Raw genomic sequence first — 22,973 nt, 5'->3', positions numbered from 1 at the left:
TGTATCTGGGTATCCTTCAGAGTATGAGTATTAACTAAGTACCCTTCCGAGTATGGACATTGGACCCAAAGTATGTGCATTTAGAAGTACAGGATGACTTGTCCAGGTGTGTGATATGGGAAAAGTAGCATGACAAATTTAAAACGTACAGGATAGTTTGAGAAACATTGTGATAGTTCTTACTCAAATACTATTATCTGTGATCTGTTCTTGTTAAGTGCATTAATGCCATGAATTAATGGTTCATATAACATTACTGCATTGTTCCATTGCCACAGAATAATGCATTGTGCATTTAAAGCATAGCATGGACAGGAGGAAAGAGCTGAATCCTTCCTACGATCATTCCCCTGAAACCAGTTGCTTCACATCAGGGAAAAGTGTGCCAAAATACTATGTATCTGTCCTTGCCTACCCATGCTGCACTTTAATCACCCTTTAAAGCACTTTAACTTTATTTGGGTTGTTCTGCTATAATTTCTAGTTTGCCCCCAAATCTGTTATTGTTTTTATTACTCCTATCAGAGCTAGCACCAGGTTTGTGGGTCTGTCAGCAAAGTGCCATCCCAAAGGCCTCCCTCCTACCTGACTAGGCTCCCTTTGTAAGGAATTTACTGCCTCATCCATGCCTCCCAGTTTACAGAAGGGATGGGAGGGAGGAGACAGTGACAGAACTCAACTGCTGTCCCCTCCACAAACAAGACCTTCCCCCGCACAGTCCTCTGCTTTTGCAAATGCTTCTGGGAAAAGATGTTCTTTGTGGATGGGAGAGAGAGGAGGTGAAAATGGAGAAACTCTTTCAGCCAAGGGTGTTATTCTGTCACCACCATAAAATAGGCACAGGTGGGCTTGGGAGATCAATGATGGGTCCCTAGCAGCTGCCTGAGGATGCTAACCTTGAGTGGCTGTCCTTGGCTTCAGCCACTCAATCTTGAAAATATATGACAGTGGACATCCAGAAGCTGGTTTAAGGAGCCATGACTATGTTCTTTTTTGTCTATGTTTTTGGTGAACCATCCAAAGTCATGGTCCAAATTGCTGGTGCAGATCTGAGTAGCCCCATAGAGCAAGCTGGGGTGTTACATGGGGTAAGGAGAGAAATATCCCCTTACCCCAGAGTGACCTCCAGCAGTCTCCCAACCTGCTTAGGATATAGCACAGACCAATGCAGCCTGGCTGAACAGCGCAGATTAGGATTGTGCCATCAACAGGACATTTCTGAGTAAATTTGTGTAGGCTCTAGCTACAAGTTAAATCTTTTACATTGTATTGCAATGAGAAGAAATGCTTGAGCAGCCATTGTAATATTTGTTAAACTGAAATTTAAATTCAGAGTCCCAGGGCATCATTTCAGCACTATCTCATTATTGGTTAAAAAAGTTGAAATGAGGAGAATCCATCTAGTAAAAGGTTAATGTGCAGGTTGAATGCTTGTTTGTATCTCTGTATTGTTACCACCAGGGTGTTGATGAGCACATATTTATCCATAAGCCTCTAATTTACTGCCACTTTGCCCATGGTGTTGGAGAACCGCGTTACTTTCCAGTATCTGATTGGAAGAAGCTGACCAGAATTTTAACAGAGGCATTAGAGCACTACAATGAGCTGCATGCAGCAATGAATCTTGTTCTCTTTGAGGATGCCATACAGCACATGTAAGTTTCCTTGTTTGGGGGCATGCATGAGAGGTGCTTCAACACATGCAATCACTGAAGCGCAAATTTATCTACAAGTAACCTATGAAGGTCTTTAAGATTGTACTCATGCAGAGGTTTAGAAAAGTGTTGGAGATGCTCTGTAGGTTGGAGATGCTCTGTAGGCCTAAATCAAACATTTAATACAAGCTTTTTATAGCAGTCTTTCAAGTTGTCACCTTCCTTCGCAGTTTCAAGAAGCCTGGGTCTTTGATAACCTGTTGGCCCCTGTTCAGTCTAACCAACAGGTATTCTGTTGGTGATGTCAAATTTATAGTGAAGCAGAGAGGAACAGGCAGAGGCAGAGAGGAACAGGAGCATGACCTGGAAGGCTATTTTAACATTTGTTTTGTAAGGTATTACATTTGTTGCAAATATTTTACACTTCTTGACGCATGTGTGACGTGGGAGGAAAAAATTCTTTGCAGTTACTCTGTAGATGTCAATAAGAATGAAAACTATCAATTTCCTCACTGTAGTCTGTGCTCTGTTGGCTTCTGCAGCCTTTCTGTTTGGTTTCACTGATGCGATTCATTTATAGTAGGGAGAAAGGGAAATCAAGACACAATTAATGAGACATATTTAAATGTTTAGTACTTTCCTGTTGACACATATAATTCTGTCCTTAACTTTACAATTCCATTTTCAGTTTGATGGTGCTATAGGAATAAACAGTGTGCACAACCCTATGCAATAGAAGAGGAAAGCTGTGGCGTGCCTTTGCATGCTGCATCCTTATTGCCCTGCTCCTCCCCATGGAGGCATGGGACAGAAGCACAAAAAGTGGGGCAGCCTATTGGCTGCAACCAGCAAAGGGGGTGGAGGCAAGGAGGCAACTGAGGGGATTGTTACTTACCCCTCAATTGTGTTCCAATTTTTGACCCGCTCTCCTGTCCGCTCTCTAGTCCAAGATTCGCTGGTTGCCCTTCGGGGAGCCGGGTAGGAATTTTTTGCTGCTAGCCATATTGGTCTTAGGCTGGTAGATTTTTCCCCTACCCTGGACTGGCATTGATGGGAGAAACAAAGTCAGGATGTTGTTGAGGATGGTCACTTTAGGCAGGAGTTGTGCGGGTTTTTTGAGGTTATTTGGTGTCCATCTTGAGTCAAAGAAATTGACAGGTGAGCCAGAACTGCTCACATGTTGCTTGTCTGACTCAGAGAGGCAGATTGGCAAGCCCGTTGACTGACCAAGGTAAAGTAGGCTGTTGGGTTTCCCCTGGAGCCTTTGGCATGGGCCGGCGGTCTTGACCTCATATAAGAGTTGGCTGTGAATAGCTTTGAGGCAGATGGCATGCCCATGGTTAGCTCAGGGGGAACAGACAACTAGCGCCTTTCCCCTAGCTTAGTTACCACACAACAGTGGGGTTTGAGTTCAAGTCCTGCTGCAAAAGTTTTTTTGGTATTGAAATTAAATAAAGTGGCTCTAGTTTAAACCCACTGCACCTGTTTAATGCCTCATTTCTCTGGGGTTGCATGGGTAAAGTCCCTGACCCCAGAGGCTCACAATCTAAAAATAGGTAAAACAGAGAAAGGGGAAGATGATGCTTTTATTTCATGTGCATGAATTTAGGCAGTGGTTCTCACAAATTTAGCACTCACTTTTAGGACCCACTTTTTAGAATGAGAATCTGTCAGGACCTACTGGAAGTGATGTCATAACCGGCAGGGACATCATCAAGGCCATTTTTTCACAATCCTAGGCTTCAATCCTACACGCACTTACCCAAGAATAAGCCCCATTTACTATCATTGTTAAAAGAATATACATAGTAGCTTCTTAAAAGTACAGGTCTGTAACATTTCCCCAAATACCATGGTAGCATCAAGTCTAATATATGAAAAATAAAATACTGAAATGAATGGGGACCCACCTGAGATTGGCTTGCGACCCACCCTAGTGGGTCCCGACCCACAGTTTGAGAAACACTGAATTTAGGTGTAGGTTTGGTAGTGTAAGAAGCTGCCATCATTATGGTAACTTTAGGGAGGTTGCCATTTCATTTCTCTAGTGTCTGCATGAACAATTAATCATTGGAATTCCTGCAGCCCAGTTTTGTTCCCTTCCTGATGCAGTAGCACCAAAATGGCTACCACTGCATCCTGTGGGGGGGGGGCAGTCCAAGAAGTCACCTCTGGTTATAGGAACAATCATTCCCTTACCCAGGGATAAGCTTCTACAGTGCAGGGGGTCTACTCGGACTTGCACTAGCAAAATCACTGGCACAGGTCCATATGGACCCACACCACAAGATCAGGTTGAGGAGGGGGTTAGGATTCTGTTGTCTGGACCCAATCTGGGAAGAGGTCTGGCAATATATTCTTCTCTCCCACTTTTCTCCCCTCCCCTGCCAGCATGCAGAGAGCAGATGGTAGAGCTTGCTGCTGATATCAGTACTTAAAGGGGTCTAGCACTGTTCTTTAGGTTGGTCCCCAGGGGTGAGGTCCAAGAGTCCTTTGGCTTGTGCTTCTGGCCATACCAGAGACTTCGTACCTGAAGGAGGAAAGCAGGGAAGCTGATCAACCTCTCTCTCCCACAAACTCAGCCCCAAGTGCTTCCATTCGCCCTTATTTATTTTAGACTATTTGTATATTGGTGGAATTGTTTCTCAAACAAAAAGGCCCTTTCACTGGGATCTGGAATTGAAAAAAAATTAATTTTTCATCTTTTTTCATTTTGTTTGTTAATCAAGAAAAATGTTCTTCTTAATTACTCTGGCAGGAAGTCATGCATGTAGAGGCTGAGCTCAGCCTGGGGCCAGATGTCAGGTAGTCTGAACTAGGGTAAATTCTTAAGGAAGCTTCAGTCCCTGCAGAAAATAATCTAATCAAATGTAATAGCTAAATGAATTTTATTCTGTTGGAAAATCACGCTCTTGTGTATGAAATCTCAAGTTTCACAGAGCTGTTAAATCTGGTGCTGGCTCAGGTTTGTTAACAAATAGCTCTGCATATCAATGATAAAGTGAAGTAGTAATGAGGTCAACACTGAGAAAGGCCCTGATCCATAGAACTATATGTATATGAACAGCAGTGCGTATGCAGGTGTGTACAATGATCTACATTGTAGGTGTAGATCACCTACAAAACAAATGGCTATAGTGGCCAGCATTAGTCACTTATAAGGAAGAAGGGATAACCCTGTTTCAGTCCCCAAAACTCCCAACACAGTTGATCATCACTGTCGAAGTTCATCACATCAGCTCCCTCTTCCAGGTGTCCAGCCTAGATCCTGTGTTCAGTGGCTCAGTGCTGGATGTAGGTTTACTTGTCTGTTTTTTTTCTGCACAGCATGCATTTACACAAGTGGGTCACCATCCAGAGGGTAATCAGGTGCCCACTTCCATGTACAAATTGCCCATACTGAGTCAAGGTAAAAATCTGTTTTTACTTAAGTGATATGGTTGAATCCTTCTCTGTGAATCAAACATAGGCTGAGATTCCTCATCTAAGTTTGTTGATGAACAGCCCAATACTGCCTAAATTCCTACACAGCAGTGCTGCATCCCTGCCCTGAATCATCTTTGCTGTCAACCTACCTGCTTTGTCAGAGTGTCTGGGAGCCACTGTGACATGCATGGGGCCTCCGGTCATTTGCACTAGTGACCCCAAAGTGCCCAACAGCAGTGTGGTTTTCACTCCACTGGATTAGGCTCTATAATGGCACATTGCAAAATCTGCAGCCTGAAACCGTGAATAGGATTGGGCGGCCTGACTGAAATGCTGTACATACCTACCTGAGAGAAAGTCCCATCAAAAGCCATGGGACTTATTTCTGCATAGACATACGTAGGATTGTGCTATTAGTTTCTCTTTCCTGAGCTGGCCTTTTGACCCTCATGATGCTTAGGCCAGTTTAGGGTTGTTTTTTAATTCCCCCTTTTTAAAACACAGCATTTAGCCCTATATGTAAAACAAAATGACAACATGAAGAAAAGGAAAGGCAATCCTTCATGACTGTAAATTGCACTGAAATTTTACCTTGACAGTGAAAAGAATCAACCAAACCCTAAAATTCAAGATCCTAGAAAGTTCAAAATGAAGAAAGTTCTGAAAAATCGCAGTTGCATTTTTTTTTTTTTTTTGGTTTATGGGTCTAAAGAGGTTGATTGTAGGGCTACAAAGTTTTAATTAATTCTGATAGGTATATTAATTAGTGGAAGCTATAATCACAGGTTGGATCCCCCCCCCCATTAATTGATGGGAGGCTGGTTGAAGGGCAAACTGCTTTGCAGACTGCACAGATGCAAGAGTTCCCTCCCCACATACCACATTTGATGAACTTTTCATCTTAAAATTTAAATATAACATCTTCAACACAGTAATTTAAGAAAAACTTCCTTCTTGCAATATCTTTAAAAGCCACTCATATAGATTATTTGCTATTTTATATATTTGTTCAAATGTAATTGATTGATTAACATTAATGAACTAAATATACTTTTTAGATACCGTATTTTTCGCTCCATAAGACGCACTTTTCCCCCCAAAAAAGCGGGGGGGGGGGAAGTGTGTGCGTCTTATGGAGCGAATACTGGGGGCAAGGTCCTCATTTGCGCAGGTGCCACAGGGGGAGGGCAGGCTTACTTTAAAAGTAAGTTTTGTTCCTCTAAAAACTAGGTGCGTCTTATGGTCAGGTGCGTCTTATGGAGCGAAAAATACGGTAGTTGATAACTACGGGCCCAATCCTATCCAACTTTCTAGCACTGGTGCAGCCGCAGTGCAGCCCCGAAGTAAGGGAACAAATGTTCCCATACCTTGAGTACACCTCTGTGACTGCCTCCCCACCACAGGATGCAGTGCCTACCACATTGGTACAGTTGCACCAGCACTGGAAAATTGGATTGAATTGGGCCCTTAATTGCCACAAATATGTCAGTTACCAACCCCCCCCCCATGCCTAAATCGTGACCAAATGTAATCTGTTCCTTTGTTATAGTTGTCGCATCAGCCGTATTCTTGAAGCCCCATATGGAAATGTCCTTTTGATCGGTGTTGGAGGAAGTGGAAAGCAAAGTTTGTGTCGCTTAGCTGCCTTTCTCAGTTCACTGGAAATCTTCCAAATAGCCCTGCGCAAAAACTATGGTATTCATGATCTCAAAGTAAGTGTCAGAGGCAGCTTCATTTATCATTGTATGTTCTCTGTAAGGTGTCTTCTACATACTACAAAAATAAACATCTTCCTAAGGACCCCGTTTTCAAACTGAGCTTTCTGAACCAGTGTTAGAAAAACTCATCACTCCATTTCCCTGAGTGGTAGAAGGTTCCAACTACAGCTGCTTTATAGGGCCTGTTATTATGGAATCTGTAATATTGACTTATATATTTGTGAATAAGCAGAGTATATTGCAGGCAAGCAGGCTTCTAAAACAGGCAGCAAAACAACTAACAGCCCAATCCTATGGACTCTTCATGCTGGTGGAATATGCATTCTGCCAGTACAGGCTGCTGAACAGCAGCCGTAACACATGCTATGGCAGTGCATACTTCCAGAGTGCTGGCGGGAAGGCTAGAGCCTTCCTGAGTCTGGTGGAGGAGTGCTAGCCACCCGCAGGAGCAGGTAGTCCTGTGCAGGGGGTTGGAGGGAGATGGGGGGTTGAATGGGATGGGGGTGGGCAGAACGGGGCAGTGATTTGGGTAGGGAGGATAACAGATCAGGTCTGGAAGGGGGGGGTTTGGCAGCAGATATACATGCCGAATCCTGACCCCTTCTTGGTCCTGATCCACCTGCACCGATCAACTTGAACTTGCGCCAGTGATTGAGCTGGTGCAGGTCCAAGTTGACCCATAGTCTCCCAGTGATAACATGAGAATAATAGTAGTGTTACCTTATGGGATAGGGACACTGTTATGTGGAGCTCTTCATCTCTTGTGGGAAAATGCTCTAAAAACACCAGATGTACTATGTGTGAAATAATAAAATAAAACACTACACAGAGGGCAAGCAACAAGGGGTTTGGAATGATCTCTAAGTTCTAGCAATAAATTAGATAGCATTTTCCCCCTTAAGGCCTATGTCTTCAAATTGATAATTATGTGCTGCCCTCTAGGGAGATTTGCTTTTTGCTTGCACCAGCCTGCTTCCAGATGCAAAGGGATCCATTTATCATCTTACTGCAGTCTGATCTTCTCCAGCAGAGAGCTTTGTTTCTGGCAAACCCTTCTTTGCATTTGTTTTCATTTTGCAGGTAACTTTGAATATTAGTCCATGCCAAGTACAAAGGGCATGTTTCACTTTGGGGTTTTGTTTGTTTGTTTGTTTGATTTTGCTACATCTCAGTTTTACCTGCTCAGTGTGGACTCTCTGTGTTTGCAAGTTTATCGTTTGTTAATGGATCTGCAAAATTACCTTCCAGCAACCCAGTTTCTGAACATTTGTACTTGAATATCTTCAAGTGATAGTAATATAACTGTAGGGGCCCACCCCTGGAGGGGCCTGGAGCAGGCTTGTTCCACCCCCAGGGAGGCCTCAGATTGGCCTCAGATTGGAGGGGAAGGGGTTCCAGCACCCTTGTCCTCCTCCTTAGCAGAGCTGCCACCCCTGGCTTGGGAGCAGGAGCTGTTCACCTCACAGCTCCCTGCTTCACACTGCCTGCCTCTCATCCGTGGCTTCCCTGTTTTATGGAGCAAGCCTGCCCCCTTTTTGGCCCCTCCCCTTCCTCCAGGTGGGGCAGAAAAGGCCTTTCCTGTTCCTGGCTTGTTTCCTTCTGTGTTCCTTATTTGCCCTGCCAGCCTCCTCTGTCTGGTTGGGGTGAGCCAACCTTCTTTGCCGCCCTCAAGGGCAGAGAAGCCTCCCCACCCTGGGCATGGGGTGCCTGCTCCAGGGTAAGTCGGGGGTCAGGGCATCTGGGAGGGGTCCCAACAATAACATTACTGCTATATGTTAAGAGATAGAAGAGGGGTATCTAACATAAAGGCCTCGTCGTCGGATGTGGCCTGCGGAACCTCTTTATCTGGCCTTGTTTTCTCCAAGTATCACGATCAGCTACTCTCAGTTGCAGAGTTGTGCTGAGATGTCACTGCTGAAAGGGCAACCTACACAATGATTAGCCTCTCCCATATCTTGAAAATATGGTCAAGATTTGCATATTTTCTCTTCTGTCATTTGCAGCCAAGTTCCTAAGTGAGAAAAAAGTACTTCTTTGTGGCGATGACCTGCTTAACGACATCACTTTCTGCTTAATGACATCACTTCTGGGCCTCAGCAGGCATCATGAATACTATTTGGTCCTCTGTATGAAATGAGTTTGACATCCCTGAGGTAGAACAACAGGGATAGAAGGAACCCATGGGTGAAAAATAATGCAATCCTGTTCAAGGGAGGATGTCTCCTTTGTAATGCCTTCCCATTCTTTCCTTAAAAACCTCCAGGAAAAGATTCCTTTCATGCCTTTCTCATGCCTTTAAGCTTCCACAGGCAACTACAAATCAAGTCCAGGCAGGTTCTCAGACTGTTAATCCATTCTTGCCAGCTGACTTCTCCACACTCCTCTGCTCTCTCACCATGGCGGTTCATTTGCAACTCCATTCTCTCACAGTTGGTTATTATAGCTTGTCAGTGGCTTCCAGTCTCCCCTCCAAAGGCATGACCAAGTTGATCCCACTTAGCTTCTTCAGGCAGGGTGACAGCTCAAACTCCAGACTGTACCTTCTGCCACACCTCCAATTGGAATCTCAGTGTGACCAAGATGTGGAAGTCCTATGCAGCTTGTTATATACAAGATTCTTATCAAACCAGTAAGTAACTTAGGTTTCCACATTGTACACAGAGATGTAATTTCTCTTTCAGATAATTTGAATGTAAAAAATTGGATCTTTAAATTTCCCTTTCATGAGGTTGCTTTACTTTTCAGTACTGTTCTGTATGCATATTTTGGTAATGATCTAAACTTCCTTTTCTTCTACAGAGCGATATTGCAACACTTTACTTTAAAGTTGGCGTGAAGAACATCGGGACTGTGTTTCTTCACACAGATGCTCAGATCCCTGATGAGCATTTTCTCATTTTAATTAACGACATGCTGGCATCAGGTAAGCAAAAACTCACAAACAGAAAAAAAAAGATGGAAAGGCTGTTTCTTTTGTACTTTATTGAAATAACATATTTTAAAGATACCATTGAAGTCTTCTTGGACTTTTTTTTAATGTAAAAAAAAACCCTTTGAAAAATATATTCATGATCAAAGGAGTTGAGAAATAGATGATCCTGAAACAAGCCAAAGGCCACCAGGCTTTGAATAGACTTCATCAGTGAGGGGGAAAGGTCAGCTGTTGAGATGAGTTATAGGAGCTATTAAGTCACCTTTGTGACACCGGCAGAACAAGCTGCATAACATAATCAGTTGCAATCAGGAAAAAAGTGCTGTTTATTATAAAACGCTTCCACTATTTTAATATTCGATATTGTTATATAAAATGGCATGGTTTGAGTCCACACACATCTCACCAATGTAAACTGTCAGCCATTAATGATTTGTGGTGCATCTTTTAGAGTCAAAAATTGCAGAGGGATTACACTCCACATTGTCACGAACCAGAACTGAATGATCCCTTAAATTATACTTACAGATACTGCAAGTACAAAGATGTCCAAAAATTCCTGCATCAGGGACCCTCCTCTCTCATTTCATTTTATATTGCCTGTATTTGTATGTGTGTGGCTTTCTGAACAACCTCATAGATATAGTCTTCAAAATTTATCCACATAAAATGGTTTGTGCTAACAAAGCGTTATGGTGTTTTCTCATTAAATATACTTAGCAGTAAGAATATGTTTTAGATTTATAGAATATTTTTTGCACTCTCCATATTTTGCATGTCTCTGTTTTTGCCAGCACAGAGCATGACGATAGGGGTTCTTGTTCTTACATCAGTCCAGGGATTCCCAAAAGAACAACTTCATTTTGAGATGGTTATTGGATGGTCTCATGTGCTGCAATGCCTAGAGTAGTGAACTGCTCTGAATGCGATGCACACATGCATTTGTGTTTGCATATTTTCATTGCCAGTTTTCTAAATTGTAATAATGTGACTTAAGGTCCAATCCTGATCTTCACGTGCCAGCTCACTGCCAGCATGCACTGTTGCAAACGTGCCGTAAAGCATGTTTGTGTGCAGGACCATGGCTCAGTGCTGGAGCTAGCCCAGCTCTGGTGGTGGGCCTGCAGTCTGCCGCCAGGCACTCTCCCAGAGCGCCAGGCGGTGGAGAGTGGAGGGGGGCATGGGCGCAGCGGGTGGGGAGGTGCAGCGGGGGGAGAGAGTGGGGCAGGACTGGCAGAGGGGGTGCAGGCAGGAGGGGTAGAGGCGGGAGAGGGGCAGAACCAGTGGAGCTCATGAGGCTTCTTGAGTCTACGCTGTCTAAATAGCCAATGCAGAATCGAGAAGACCCATTGCTGGGCTGTTTCCCTTACTTGGAGAAAGGGGACAAATGTCTCCTTCTCTCGAGGAGCTGCCGGCAGCTACCTGGTATGCCTAACTGCCTGCACATCAGGCAACTCAGGATTGTGTTGCCTTTATCACATAATCAACAACTGATACCATTGAATAGCCACACAAAATTATTCTTGAATAGTTTCATGTGGCAAAAAATGCCACCAGATCAAAATTTGTCATCTGAGTAGAAAAAACATTTCCCAACCTTGAGTCTTCTTGAGTCTGTGCCATCAAAATGGCCAGTGCAGAGTTGAGAAGCCCCATTGCTGGGCTGTTTCCCTTACTCGGGGAAAGGGGACAAATGTCTCCTTCTCTTGAGGAGGCCTCCATAACTGCCCCCTCCACCAGTATGCAGTGCATGCCCCATTGGCATGGCAGCATCAGCACTGGAAAGTTAGATAGAATCGCATCCTTATCTTCTAACAGCCAGAGTTTTAAGAGGCACTCAAAGGTACCTTTCCAAATGCAGAAGACATCTTCTGGTCCTGGAATGACACTTTTGCCCTTTGGGAAAAGTGAAACTAACTCCAAAGTAGTTCTTCCAAGTTCACAAAAGCTTCCATAGCCATTTGCACAAGGGAAGCATAAGGAGAACTGCCCTGGAACCTGCCTAATACAATGCTGCATAAACTCTGACACAAAATTTTGCTGAAACATTTGTCAAACAGCTCCTATGGCTGTTTCCACTCGTAGTTCTTTGGATCTCTCCAAGGACCAAACACGTTTTGATAAAGTGAAAGCTGTGTTGTTGTTTTTGAAAACTCTTTCCATTAAAAATGTTGTGGCAATTTTGAAAGAGGAACAATGTTTCTTCTTTGACCTGGCTTGGGATAATTCATTGGATATATTCTTGCCAATTTCCACTGTATATGATTGATTAGACAACAGAAAGTCATTTATAGCACAATGAACTTCCTCAGTTCATCTTAGGGGGAAAATGCCAGAAGTTGAAATCTGACCACTGCTTTACTGTCTGATGACTTCCTTCATCTCTTGTTGGACATCTCTGTAAATCATGTCAATTCCAACCTTAAGTATTACCATACATGCTCTATCTTGTCAGTGCACAACAACTCTTTATTTGTTTCTGTGACTGACGAGCATTTTGTCACTTACTAGACTATAGTGAAAGCTTGAGGGGAATTTCAATGTCTGTGTAATACTGCTCAAAGCTGGCCTTGCCATGAAGTAACTGGAAAAGAGCATGGAGCAGCACCATGGTAAACGGGCAAGACCCCACCTGTTTGTCTACCACTCTCTCTAACCTGCTGGACCTCTGTGTGTTTCAATCCTCTTCCAGCTTGCTGGGAATGGCAGTTCTCTCTCCAGTGCTGCTGTGAGGAGAAGGGGGTAGAAAAAATGCTCCAAATTGCTTCTCACTGCCTACCTGGTGTTTACAAAGCACCGAGTAGGCAGAAAAAAGCAATCTGGTGGTGCTGCAGTTCCCCTCTTCCCTTCTCCCTCCAAAATAGCCAGAAGGGACTTCCACAGATCTCTTCTCACCTACTTGGTACTTAGAGGTGATTTGGAGCCTGCCCTCCTATTCCTTCTTACAAAAGGTCTGGCAAAAAGAAGCTGTGTGGAACTGTAGGCTGCATGCTGTGCTCTTTGTAAGTAAAAAGAAGGATGGGCAGAGATGCACTCGTTCTTCTGCATCCATGGAGGTGTGTGCACAGAAGCAGCATTTGAGGGAATTTAGGCTGGCTGGGGGTACATGCTGCCCCTGATACTAGCCGATTTTAGCTGATATTAGTTGATTTTCAATGAATGTTGTAGTCTTTCATCAAATATCAGTTTCTTAAAAAAAATTTCTTAATTTAATTCTGCACGATTGTGCCAGTTCAGGGACTGCAGATTTTTTGGTTTTCAAGATATAAACACTATATGTGTGTAACAGAGCACAGTTTTAACTGCGTTGTTGCTCAGGTCTGGCCCTGCTGCCACAGGTCTCCTTGGGACCCAGGGTCTTCTGAAGAGCAGGGGTCTCCTCAGGAGCAGGGGAAGAGACTAAGTACTGCCCAGATCTGGCCAGTCCTGAGATCTCAAGAGATCTCAGACCGATCACATGACTGGAAAGGGTGGGAACAGCTGGGCTGGCTGCAGGGTTCATAAGGCAGGCAGCCATAGGAAGAGGTTGCTCCTCCCTGGGCTTCAAACCAGGGGAGAGAACATGGGGAGACTGTTGACCCGGGCCCTGCCCAATACCTGTTCCTGGCCTGGAAGGGGCTCAAGGAGCCCTTTGGGGGAATGGAGGACCCTACCCATCTGGGGCAAGCAAACCCCGGTAGGGCAGGAGGACCACCCAACCCCCAGCTGCCCTGGGGTACCAGGCACCCAGCTCCTCTGGGTCCTGGGGGCAGCCCCTGGGAACTCATCCAGACTACAGCCCCCTGGAAGAAGCCCTCCGGAGGTAGTTCCTCCATGGCTGCCATCCCAGGCTGGCAGGGACAATACCACCTGTCTATCACCAGAGGCAATAAGCCCACCAGGGGGCAAAGCTCCAGACGCCGCCTACTTGCGGATGCCTCCTTCTGTGAGGCGCAACTGGAGAAGGTCTTTTTGACAAGGACTATCAGCAAAGTCTGTTGGACACCCATGATCCCTGAGACGTAACAAGACCGGGCACAGACCTCTGTAAGTACTATTGTACTAGCATGGCTTTTGAGAAGTAACAGGGCCAATGAATATAAAAGCCTTAACAAAAATAAACTGCTTGTGTCAACCTCTCCAGAGACCTTCTCCCCTCCTTCTTGGCCAGGGTAAGTTGGGAAAGCCCTGAACCCTTGACAGTAGAGCCCAACCCTGGGGAGGGGGGAGAAGCTGAGCGGGCCCCTGCCATGGACACAACACAATGTATATCATTGTGAAGCAAAAGAGTTCATTTAGCCAAAGAGATTGAGAAATGAAACACAAGAAGCAACCATTTCCTATCTTCAATGCAAAGTTGTGCAAATTTCCTTAAATACTTTTTTTTTTTTTTTTTTAAAGATAGAGGTCTGGGAGTCACAGCCACATGTGCTGGGGATAGGCTCATTGCCTCATATGTGATACAGTTCTAGTACAAAGAGAGTTGGTGAGGACCAGATGCAAACAAGCTGACCAAAAGAAAGCAACTCATGGCACCACAACACCAAACAAATTGTAGGCAGACTCATAGGGTACTTTCACCACTTATTGAAATCAACTATGAAACTCCTGTGGATTTAATAGGCCGGCTTTGCACATATGGTCTCAACCCAAAAAACCATCTCCCCTTTATTCATCATCATGCATAGACCTTTATTGGCATTAAACTCCCCTTTATTCTAGAGTACATGCTTTGCTGTGGTGGGGTCAGGTGCTGCTGTGAAGCAACTTCCCATCTGATCCCTCAATCAGAGGAGAAGGGAATGCTCCTGAGTCAGTCAACCTCAAAGTTGACTGTTTCAGGTCTTGTCCAGTCAACTCAAATGCCCTCTTCATACTTTCTCCCTCCAGGGGTTCAGTGAACAGGTGGAGAGTAAGTGGCATTGCACCTGCTGGCCCTCACCTTCCTGATCCCCACATGGAAGGTCTTTGAGGGAGGAGTCTCGGAGGCAGAAGGAGAGGGGGAGGGAAGGGGGAGGTGAGATAGGAAGGAGTGGAGAGACTGGGAATTGCACAGGGCTTAAAACCTGAAGCTGAATGAGGACCACTGGAGGCCTGGGAGAGCACCTGACCCCTGAAAAGGTAGGGAAAACCCAGAGCCCAGGGAAGGAAGGTCTGAGGAGGTGGTGGTGGAGGAGGAGAAGTGATGGAACACTTCCCACCCTGCTCTCTGACACTTTGATGGAGCCAAGGAGCAGGCAGCAACCAGGATTTAGCCTGGGCAAGAAGGCTCTCCTCATGGGGTCCTCTGTACACTTGTGGGGTTCTGCCTTCTTGCGGGGGGGGGGGGGATTTACAACACCATGCTATTGTCTTTGTGTTCTAGTACTTAGCAATTGTATGCTATCCAGCTTCATCAGGCCACACCAAAATGCATTTGCAGCACAAATTAAAATGAGAAGCCAGTGATTATAGATTTGCATTTCTTGTATTATTAACTTTTTGATGTTTTATTATTCTTCCAATAAGAAGTGCTCTCAAGGAGCAAAGGATGCTATTTCAAATATATTTATGGATATTGATAAAACTGCTCAAGAGGTGTTTCCCCTTTATATGTTCATCATGTTTCTTTTCAGTATTGAATTGGGATAATTTTTTTCTGCTTTGAAGAATACCTACTGGGTGCATAGCATAGTTTAATGCACGGAGTTTGGCAAATAACATAGTACAGTGGTACCTGGCATAACGAATGCCTCGTGCACCGAAAAACTCGCAGAACGAAAGCGTTTTGCGAAGTTTGGTAACTCGCACAATGAATTTTTATGACCCGTGCTTCGCAAGACGAATTTTTTTTTGTTTTGCTTTGGTTTGTTTTAAGGGGAAGATCTTCATGTCAGTTTATGATCCCGCCCACCCTAGTAAGGGGAGGATCTTCATGTCAGTTTATGATCCCGCCCACCCTAGTAAGGGGGAGGATCTTCATGTCAGTTTATGATCCCGTTCACCCTAGTAAGGGGAGGATCTTCATGTCAGTTTATGATCCCGTTCACCCTAGTAAGGGGAGGATCTTCATGTCAGTTTATGACCCCGTTCACCCTAGTAAGGGGAGGATCTTCATGTCAGTTTATGTAAGTAAGTCCCATTGTGCTTGCTCCCAGGAAAGTGTGCACAGGATTACAGCCTTCAAGCTCCCCACTCAGCATCCCCCCCCGTTTTTGAAATCCTCAGTACAGTATGTATGCCTTTAAAGAGCACTTAATAAACACTTTGTAAACCAAATTTGACTTTGTTCTGACTTTTCTTGCCCATAGGAACGCATTAATTAAATTTCAATGCATTCCTATGGGAAAACGCGCTTCGTAAAACGAAAAACTCGCATAACGAAAGGACTTGCGGAACAAATTAATTTTGTTATGCGAGGCACCATTGTATGTTTTTAATTGTGATGGTTTTAATGTTTTAATTTGTTTTAATTGTGATTTATGTATTTTGAGTTATGTTGTAAGCCGCCTTGGGTCCCTTCAGGGGGAAAGGTAGGGTGGAAATATAGGGCCCAATCCTATCCAATTTTCCAGTGCTGGTGCAGTTGTGCTACTGGGGTGTGCACCACATTCTTATATTCTTATGTTCTTATCCTGTGGTGGAGGAGCAGACACTGGGGCCTACTTAGGGTATGGGAACATGTGTTCCCTTACCATGGGGCTGCATTGTGGCTACACCAGAGCTGGAAAGTTGGATAGGATTGGGCCCATAGTCAATAAATAAATCAGATACAAGGTAAGTTGAATTAAATTCTTACCATTTTTTCAGTGGATAACAAGGAAAAACAATGTAGATTTTAGTATTTCACCAAGCATGGATTGCTGATACGGCAGTAGAATATCTTTGTATTTCCTTAAACTATTGTAAGATAAGTTGGTTTTGTGTTTAGAATTGAGATGAACAGATGGTGAAGACTTCATTTAAAATAATACTGTACACCCATTAAAATAATCTCTGCTGACAGTGTTTCTTCACTAATTGCATATATAACACAGTAAAAAGATCTGGAGCCTTTTCAGCCATTTACGATTGTTGGACAATAGTATAGTCTTGTAAAAAAAAAAAAAAGAGAGTTTTTTTCAGGGGAGTCCCCCAAAATAATAGATGCAATTCTTCTGTCTGTACTGAAATGCCCATTAAAAATGAATATTTTATGATTATCATTGGAGACAGGAAAAGCTATTTACATACAGTTGGAAAGACAGGGGATTGTATTTGAAAAACCTGCCTGAACAGAATATAGGTTAACAGAGGAACTAATGTTGCAAGTTGTCCTAAATCTAATTTTGTTTTCAGAAATTTTAAACTACAGTCAAAGTACTGCCAATATCTGTTCTCTATGCTGCAGTACATCTAAGCATTTGCATTTCTCATGAAACTGCCCTGAATTGGCCCAGTATGGGATTTTCAAGGCCAGTTTTGTAATGCCAGAATTCAGGACGAATGCTGCTAAACAGTGACTGTGTAGTTACCATTCCTTGAGATCTATTTTTATTTAATTTATTTATTTCAAACATTTCCGCCCTGTCTCGTTGAAGTTCAAGGACTCCTAACAAAAGTGGTTGGAAAACAGAGCAATTGGACAATAAATCTGGCAAGCAACAGAACCAATAAACAGTAATTGCAACAACAGCAAAATTGGCAGCCAAATGCCTCGTAAACCAGTTTTATATACCCTATTACCCTATTAGAGAAGACCAGGCCTTCACAGCACCTCATGAGGGCCAACATTCCAGAACTTCAGGGGCCTCTGCAGTGCAGGCTCTGATGCCCACAGCTAATGTTCTTGCATCACCAAGTGGAAGTCTTTGGGAGCAGAGCCTGTCCGATACAGACTGCAAACTGCTAGGTGGTCTCTTTCAATAGTCATAATTGCACCATCAATGTACATTGTGGTTTACAAAGAATGAGAGGGCAGGACTCTCCCCTGAAGGGCTTATAATCCATACATATGAGAAAAACAGAGAAGCCACTGATTCCTGACATTACTCTCCAGTATAAAACCTGATATCCCACACATGCACAGAAGAACCTTCACTGCCCTTGTGAAAGTTGGCATTGCCACCATCTTGGAAACAGCAATGCCACCTGTTCCCTTGTCTTTTCTTGGGGAGCCAGTCCCTTCTCCCCATCTGCTCCCAGGGCATGGAAGAAGGATGACAGCCGGGGTTGCCTTGCTCCAAGGGAGATCCTGAACCCATTCTTATAAAAAATGAACATTTAACTGCATGGCAGCTGGGCAGCCTATTGGACGTACACAAGAATTCATACATGCACATTGGCTTTAGAATGGAGCAGGTTAAGTGCTGTACAGCCCAATCCTTGGCATGATTTCTCAGAAATAAGCAGGAGGTCTGGTCTAGAGAGTAGAGCCTCTGTTAGCCCGAAGATAACATCCAAAGTTCGCCAGTTTGAGACCACCGGCAGCTCCCTGAACGGCGAGACCTTGAAGAAGCTGACAAGCCTAGCTGAGTTATTCCATCTGCTCTGAGCGAAGAAGTGTCTTGGCTGCCCTCCATGTGAGAGATGAAGGAGCCGCTTGTCAGCCTGCGTGGGAGGCACAGGAGGCCAGAAGTGAGATCAGACCAGGAAGATTCACCTGAAATGCTGTGTGGTTCTTGAAAGAGAGAACCTTCTATGATAGTAAAAATCCCCTTGAGGGATTTAGAAATGCCTGCCTATATAAACTGCCTTGAATAAAGTCAGAGGAGTAATCTGATGACCAGAAAGGCTGTATATATGTAAATACCCAGTTATTATTATCATTATTATTAAATACATTCCACTGAATTCAGTATGGTTTTGATCCACGTAAATATACAGAGGATTGCAACTTTAGTGAGCATGTGTAACAGGAAGAGAAAAAGCTCTTTCCCCCCCAAAATGCTACAAGCCAGCCAACCACTCAACAACAAAAAACCATCCTGGCCAGGAAAAAAAACAGCAACAACTAACTGGTTGGCAACCCTAATTGGTAACTGTTTGCAAATAAAAAGAATAAATAGGAGGGGTTAGATTGGAAGAAAGGCAGGCTGGGAGCCAGAGGACCTCAAAATATCACGAAGTTTTAGAAAACATTCATTTGCCTAATTTGCGTAACATAATAGAGAAAGGAGGGCTTAATTTTTAGACTTAGTTGTAGTGATTGATTAGATTGATTATTATATTTGGAGGTTGTGGGAATGAATAATTGCTGAGAATGGTTATAGGAAATATTTTATTGAGAGAGCAATAATGCATAACTTATATGAGGCACAGCACAAAATACCAACACACCAACATAGAGTGAAAGGGTTTAAATAATAACCAAACCGATCTTGGAAATGTTCCAGAGAAACAGGGAATAGAAAAGAACTAAACAGAGAATAATGGTTTTTAGACAATAGGGAGAGAGTGGGAGGGAATGTGGCTGCACATGCTTTCCAATGCACATAGAGCTTTAATTATAGTAATGATTTAAGTTTAGCATCAAGATACACCGAGTATCACTGTCTGTGGAAAGCTGATAAAACGCTGAATTTTTTAAAAAGTTGAAGCAACATTCAGAACTGTAATGTTTCGTTTGCTTATCTATGTGAAATGCTAACATGTATTCCTGTTTTTAAAAATGATGGCACAAAAGCCCAACTGACTGTGGGAGCTATTGTGTCCTCATAAAAGCATTAATTGTTTTGTTTGAGAATAGTGCTGGCTAGAATGTTAGACTTTAGAGCTTTTTATATGTTCCTCACACATTCAGTGAATGTTTGTGTGCGTGGGAGGAGAGGATACAGACTACAATGGTAAACACTTCCCCTTCATACTAAGGGCGCAATCCTGACTTGCCCTTGGCCCAGTGCAAGTTCCTTGCACCCGCCCAGGAGGGTTGCAAACATGATGCAAGGCATCTTTGCACCTCCTCAAGAGCTGGCTGGGCCAGCACATTGAGGTTGAATTCAGCTGCCACGCCCACGGAGGGAGCAAGCCTTGCATCGGCCAAGCTCAGCTGATGCAACACTCTGTGGAGGGTGGGGAAGAGGAGGGCAGGAGGCATTCTGGAGTCGGGGGAGGGCGGGTGGAGGGCGGTCCCGGAGGTGGACGGGTGGGGAGTGGGAGGTGGGGCTGGGATCCAGCTGTTATGCCGGATCCTAGCCCCCATACCTGAGCAGCGTAGAGAGGCTTCAAGCCACTCTGCTCTCCTCTAATTCGTGCCACCTCAGGAGGTGGTGCAAGTCTGAAGGGACCCATAGGGGCTGCAGTGACTTACCCAGGGGTAAGGAGAAGAGTTTCCCCTTACCTTCAGCTGAGAAATTTGCAGCCCTACCTTGCGCTGGATACAGTACAAGCCTCCTGGCTTGCCTGTTCCAGGCAAGATAGGATTGCGCTGTCTGTGTGTTCACCAGATCGTCTATATGTCCCTATGTACGTGCATAGGAAATATACAGATGTTACAGTGCACATGCATAGAATGTAACTTAGAATTTAGAATGTGGTAGAATGTAGCTACCACAGTCTGTTCTCCCCACCTGCACCAGGTGCATTCAGGGACATGTGATCAAAGATCCAGGTTCAAATCCTTGCTCAGCCATTGAATTTACCCAGTGAACTTGAAGCTGTATAAAATGAGAACAGTGTGGGCAAAACTGCATACAATGAATGCTATGGGGTCCCTGGATAAAGAGCAGTATAAATACAGGTGGGGAACATAAGAAGAGCCCCACTGGATCAGGCCATAGGCCCATCTAGTCCAGCTTCCTGTATCTCACAGCGGCCCACCAAATGCCCCAGGGAGCACACCAGATAACAAGAGACCTGCATCCTGAAGCCCTCCCTTGCATCTGGCATTCTGACATAACCCATTTCTAAAATCAGGAGGTTGCGCATACACATCATGGCTTGTACCCCGTAATGGATTTTTCCTCCAGAAACTTGTCCAATCCCCTTTTAAAGGTGTGCAGGCTAGACGCCAGCACCACATCCTGTGGCAAGGAGTTCCACAGACCGACCACACGCTGAGTAAAGAAATATTTTCTTTTGTCTGTTCTAACTCTCCCAACACTCAATTTTAGTGGATGTCCCCTGGTTCTGGTGTTATGTGAGAGTGTAAAGAGCATCTCCCTATCCACTCTGTCCATCCCCTGCATAATTTTGTATGTCTCAATCATGTCCCCCCTCAGGCGTCTCTTTTCTAGGCTGAAGAGGCCCAAATGCCGTAGCCTTTCCTCATAAGGAAGGTGCCCCAGCCCCGTAATCATCTTAGTCACTCTCTTTTGCACCTTTTCCATTTCCACTATGTCCTTTTTGAGATGTGGCAACCAGAACTGGACGCAATACTCCAGGTGGCCTTACCATCGATTTGTACAACGGCATTATAATATTAGCTGCTTTGTTCTCAATACCTTTTCTAATGATCCCAAGCACAGAATTGGCCTTCTTCACTGCTGCTGCACATTGGGTCGACACTTTCATAGACCTGTCCACCACCACCCCAAGATCTCTCTCCTGATCTGTCACAGACAGCTCAGAACCCATCAGCCTATATGTGAAGTTTTGATTTTTTACCCCAATGTGCATGACTTTACACTTACTGACATTGAAGCGCATCTGCCATTTTGCTGCCCGTTCTGCCAGTCTGGAGAGATCCTTCTGGAGCTCCTCACAATCACTTCTGGTCTTCACCACTCAGAAAAGTTTGGTGTCGTCTGCAAACTTTGCAACCTCACTGCTCAACCCTGTCTCCAGGTCATTTATGAAGAGGTTGAAAAGCACCGGTCCCAGGACAGATCCTTGGGGCACACCGCTTTTCACCTCTCTCCATTGTGAAAATTGCCCATTGACACCCACTCTGTTTCCTGGCCTCCAACCAGTTCTCAATCCATGAGAGGACCTGTCCTCTAATTTCCTGACTGTGGAGTTTTTTCAGTAGCCTTTGGTGAGGGACCGTGTCAAACGCCTTCTGAAAGTCCAGATATATTATGTCCACAGGTTCTCCCACATCCACATGCCTGTTGACCTTTTCAAAGAATTCTATAAGGTTTGTGAGGCAAGACTTACCCTTACAGAAGCCATGCTGATTCTCCCTCAGCAAGGCCTGTTCGTCTATGTGTTTTGAGATTCCATCTTTGATGAGGCAGTCCACCATCTTACCCGGTATAGATGTTAGGCTGACTGGCCTATAGTTTCCCGGGTCCCCCCTCTTACCCTTTTTAAAGGCTTTAATAATAATAATAATACAGATATTTCTATACCGTCTTTCTTGGTCCTCAGATTTCTCCTTAGACTTTATTCAAGGCCGTTTACATAGGCAGGCAATTTAAATCCCCGTAGGGATTTTTACAATTTGAAAGAAGGTTTCTATCTTTCAAGAAACCACAACATTCAGATGTTTCTTTCTTGATCTGGTCACACGTTCTGGCCTCCATCCCCCCACGCTCAGAGCAGATGGAATAGCTCGGCTCAGCTTGTCAGCTGCTTCAAGGTCGCACGGTGCCGGTGGCCTCGAACTGGCGACCTTTGGATGTTATCTTCAGGCAAATGGAGGCTCAACCCTCTAGACCAGACCTCCTGCCCTTTAATATCTGTGGGGGAATCCATTTTCAGATCCATTCCCCCCCCCCCCCGTGAATATGGAAAACCTCGGATAAGGAAATCCTCATTTTTGGCCCCTTAAGCCCTCCGAAGGGGCTTAAGCCCTCCAGGGATTCCTAGCTCACCTAATGCCTTTTAAAGGCATAAAAATGTCACAGTTTTTGCCTGAAAACTGGAAGTAGAGTTTTTTTGAAGCCCACAGAAGCTGTGAGTGGATGTGTGGGGCCTCTGTGGACTTCAGAAAGCCCTCTGGAGGAGACTAGAGCTACACTTCAGAGAGTTCAGGTGGATTCAGGTACCTTTAAAGGGTTCAGGTGGAGCCAAGTCTGGCTCAACATGGTTCTGGGGAACTCGTGTTGAACCAGATCCGTGGATGAAAAATTCACAGATAAACAGGCTCCACGTGTATGTGATCATAAGAAGAATATAATCAATCTGTATCAAGGATATTAAATGTTGACTAGACTTCATATGTGAAATTCTACATAGAGACTTTCCCCCCTTTTTTTGAAGGTGACATCCCTGATTTATTTAGTGAAGATGAAGTGGATAGCATCCTTTCTTTTACCAGAATGGAACTTTGGGGACTTGGACAAGTGGATTCAAAAGAGAACTGCTGGCAATTTTTCATTGACCGAATTCGTCAGCAACTAAAGGTAAAGCTAGAAAATGGGT

The 22,973-nt window shown here is 44.3% G+C and overlaps 1 protein-coding gene across 1 annotated transcript in view; it reads left to right on the top strand.

The window, feature by feature from the left end:
• LOC136645409 (dynein axonemal heavy chain 11-like) overlaps positions 1-22,973 on the top strand; it is a 264,485-nt gene that overhangs the window by 129,541 nt on the left and 111,971 nt on the right. Inside the window, 4 exon segments of the mRNA XM_066621643.1 lie at positions 1,462-1,655; positions 6,631-6,793; positions 9,599-9,722; positions 22,812-22,954. Coding sequence (XP_066477740.1) covers positions 1,462-1,655; positions 6,631-6,793; positions 9,599-9,722; positions 22,812-22,954 — 624 coding nt within the window.

Source organism: Tiliqua scincoides, chromosome 1 (assembly GCF_035046505.1).
Source record: "Tiliqua scincoides isolate rTilSci1 chromosome 1, rTilSci1.hap2, whole genome shotgun sequence".
Taxonomy (NCBI): Eukaryota; Metazoa; Chordata; class Lepidosauria; order Squamata; family Scincidae; genus Tiliqua; species Tiliqua scincoides.
The sequence above is the reverse complement of the archived record's forward strand: the minus strand, read 5'-3'. Positions and strand labels throughout refer to the sequence as shown.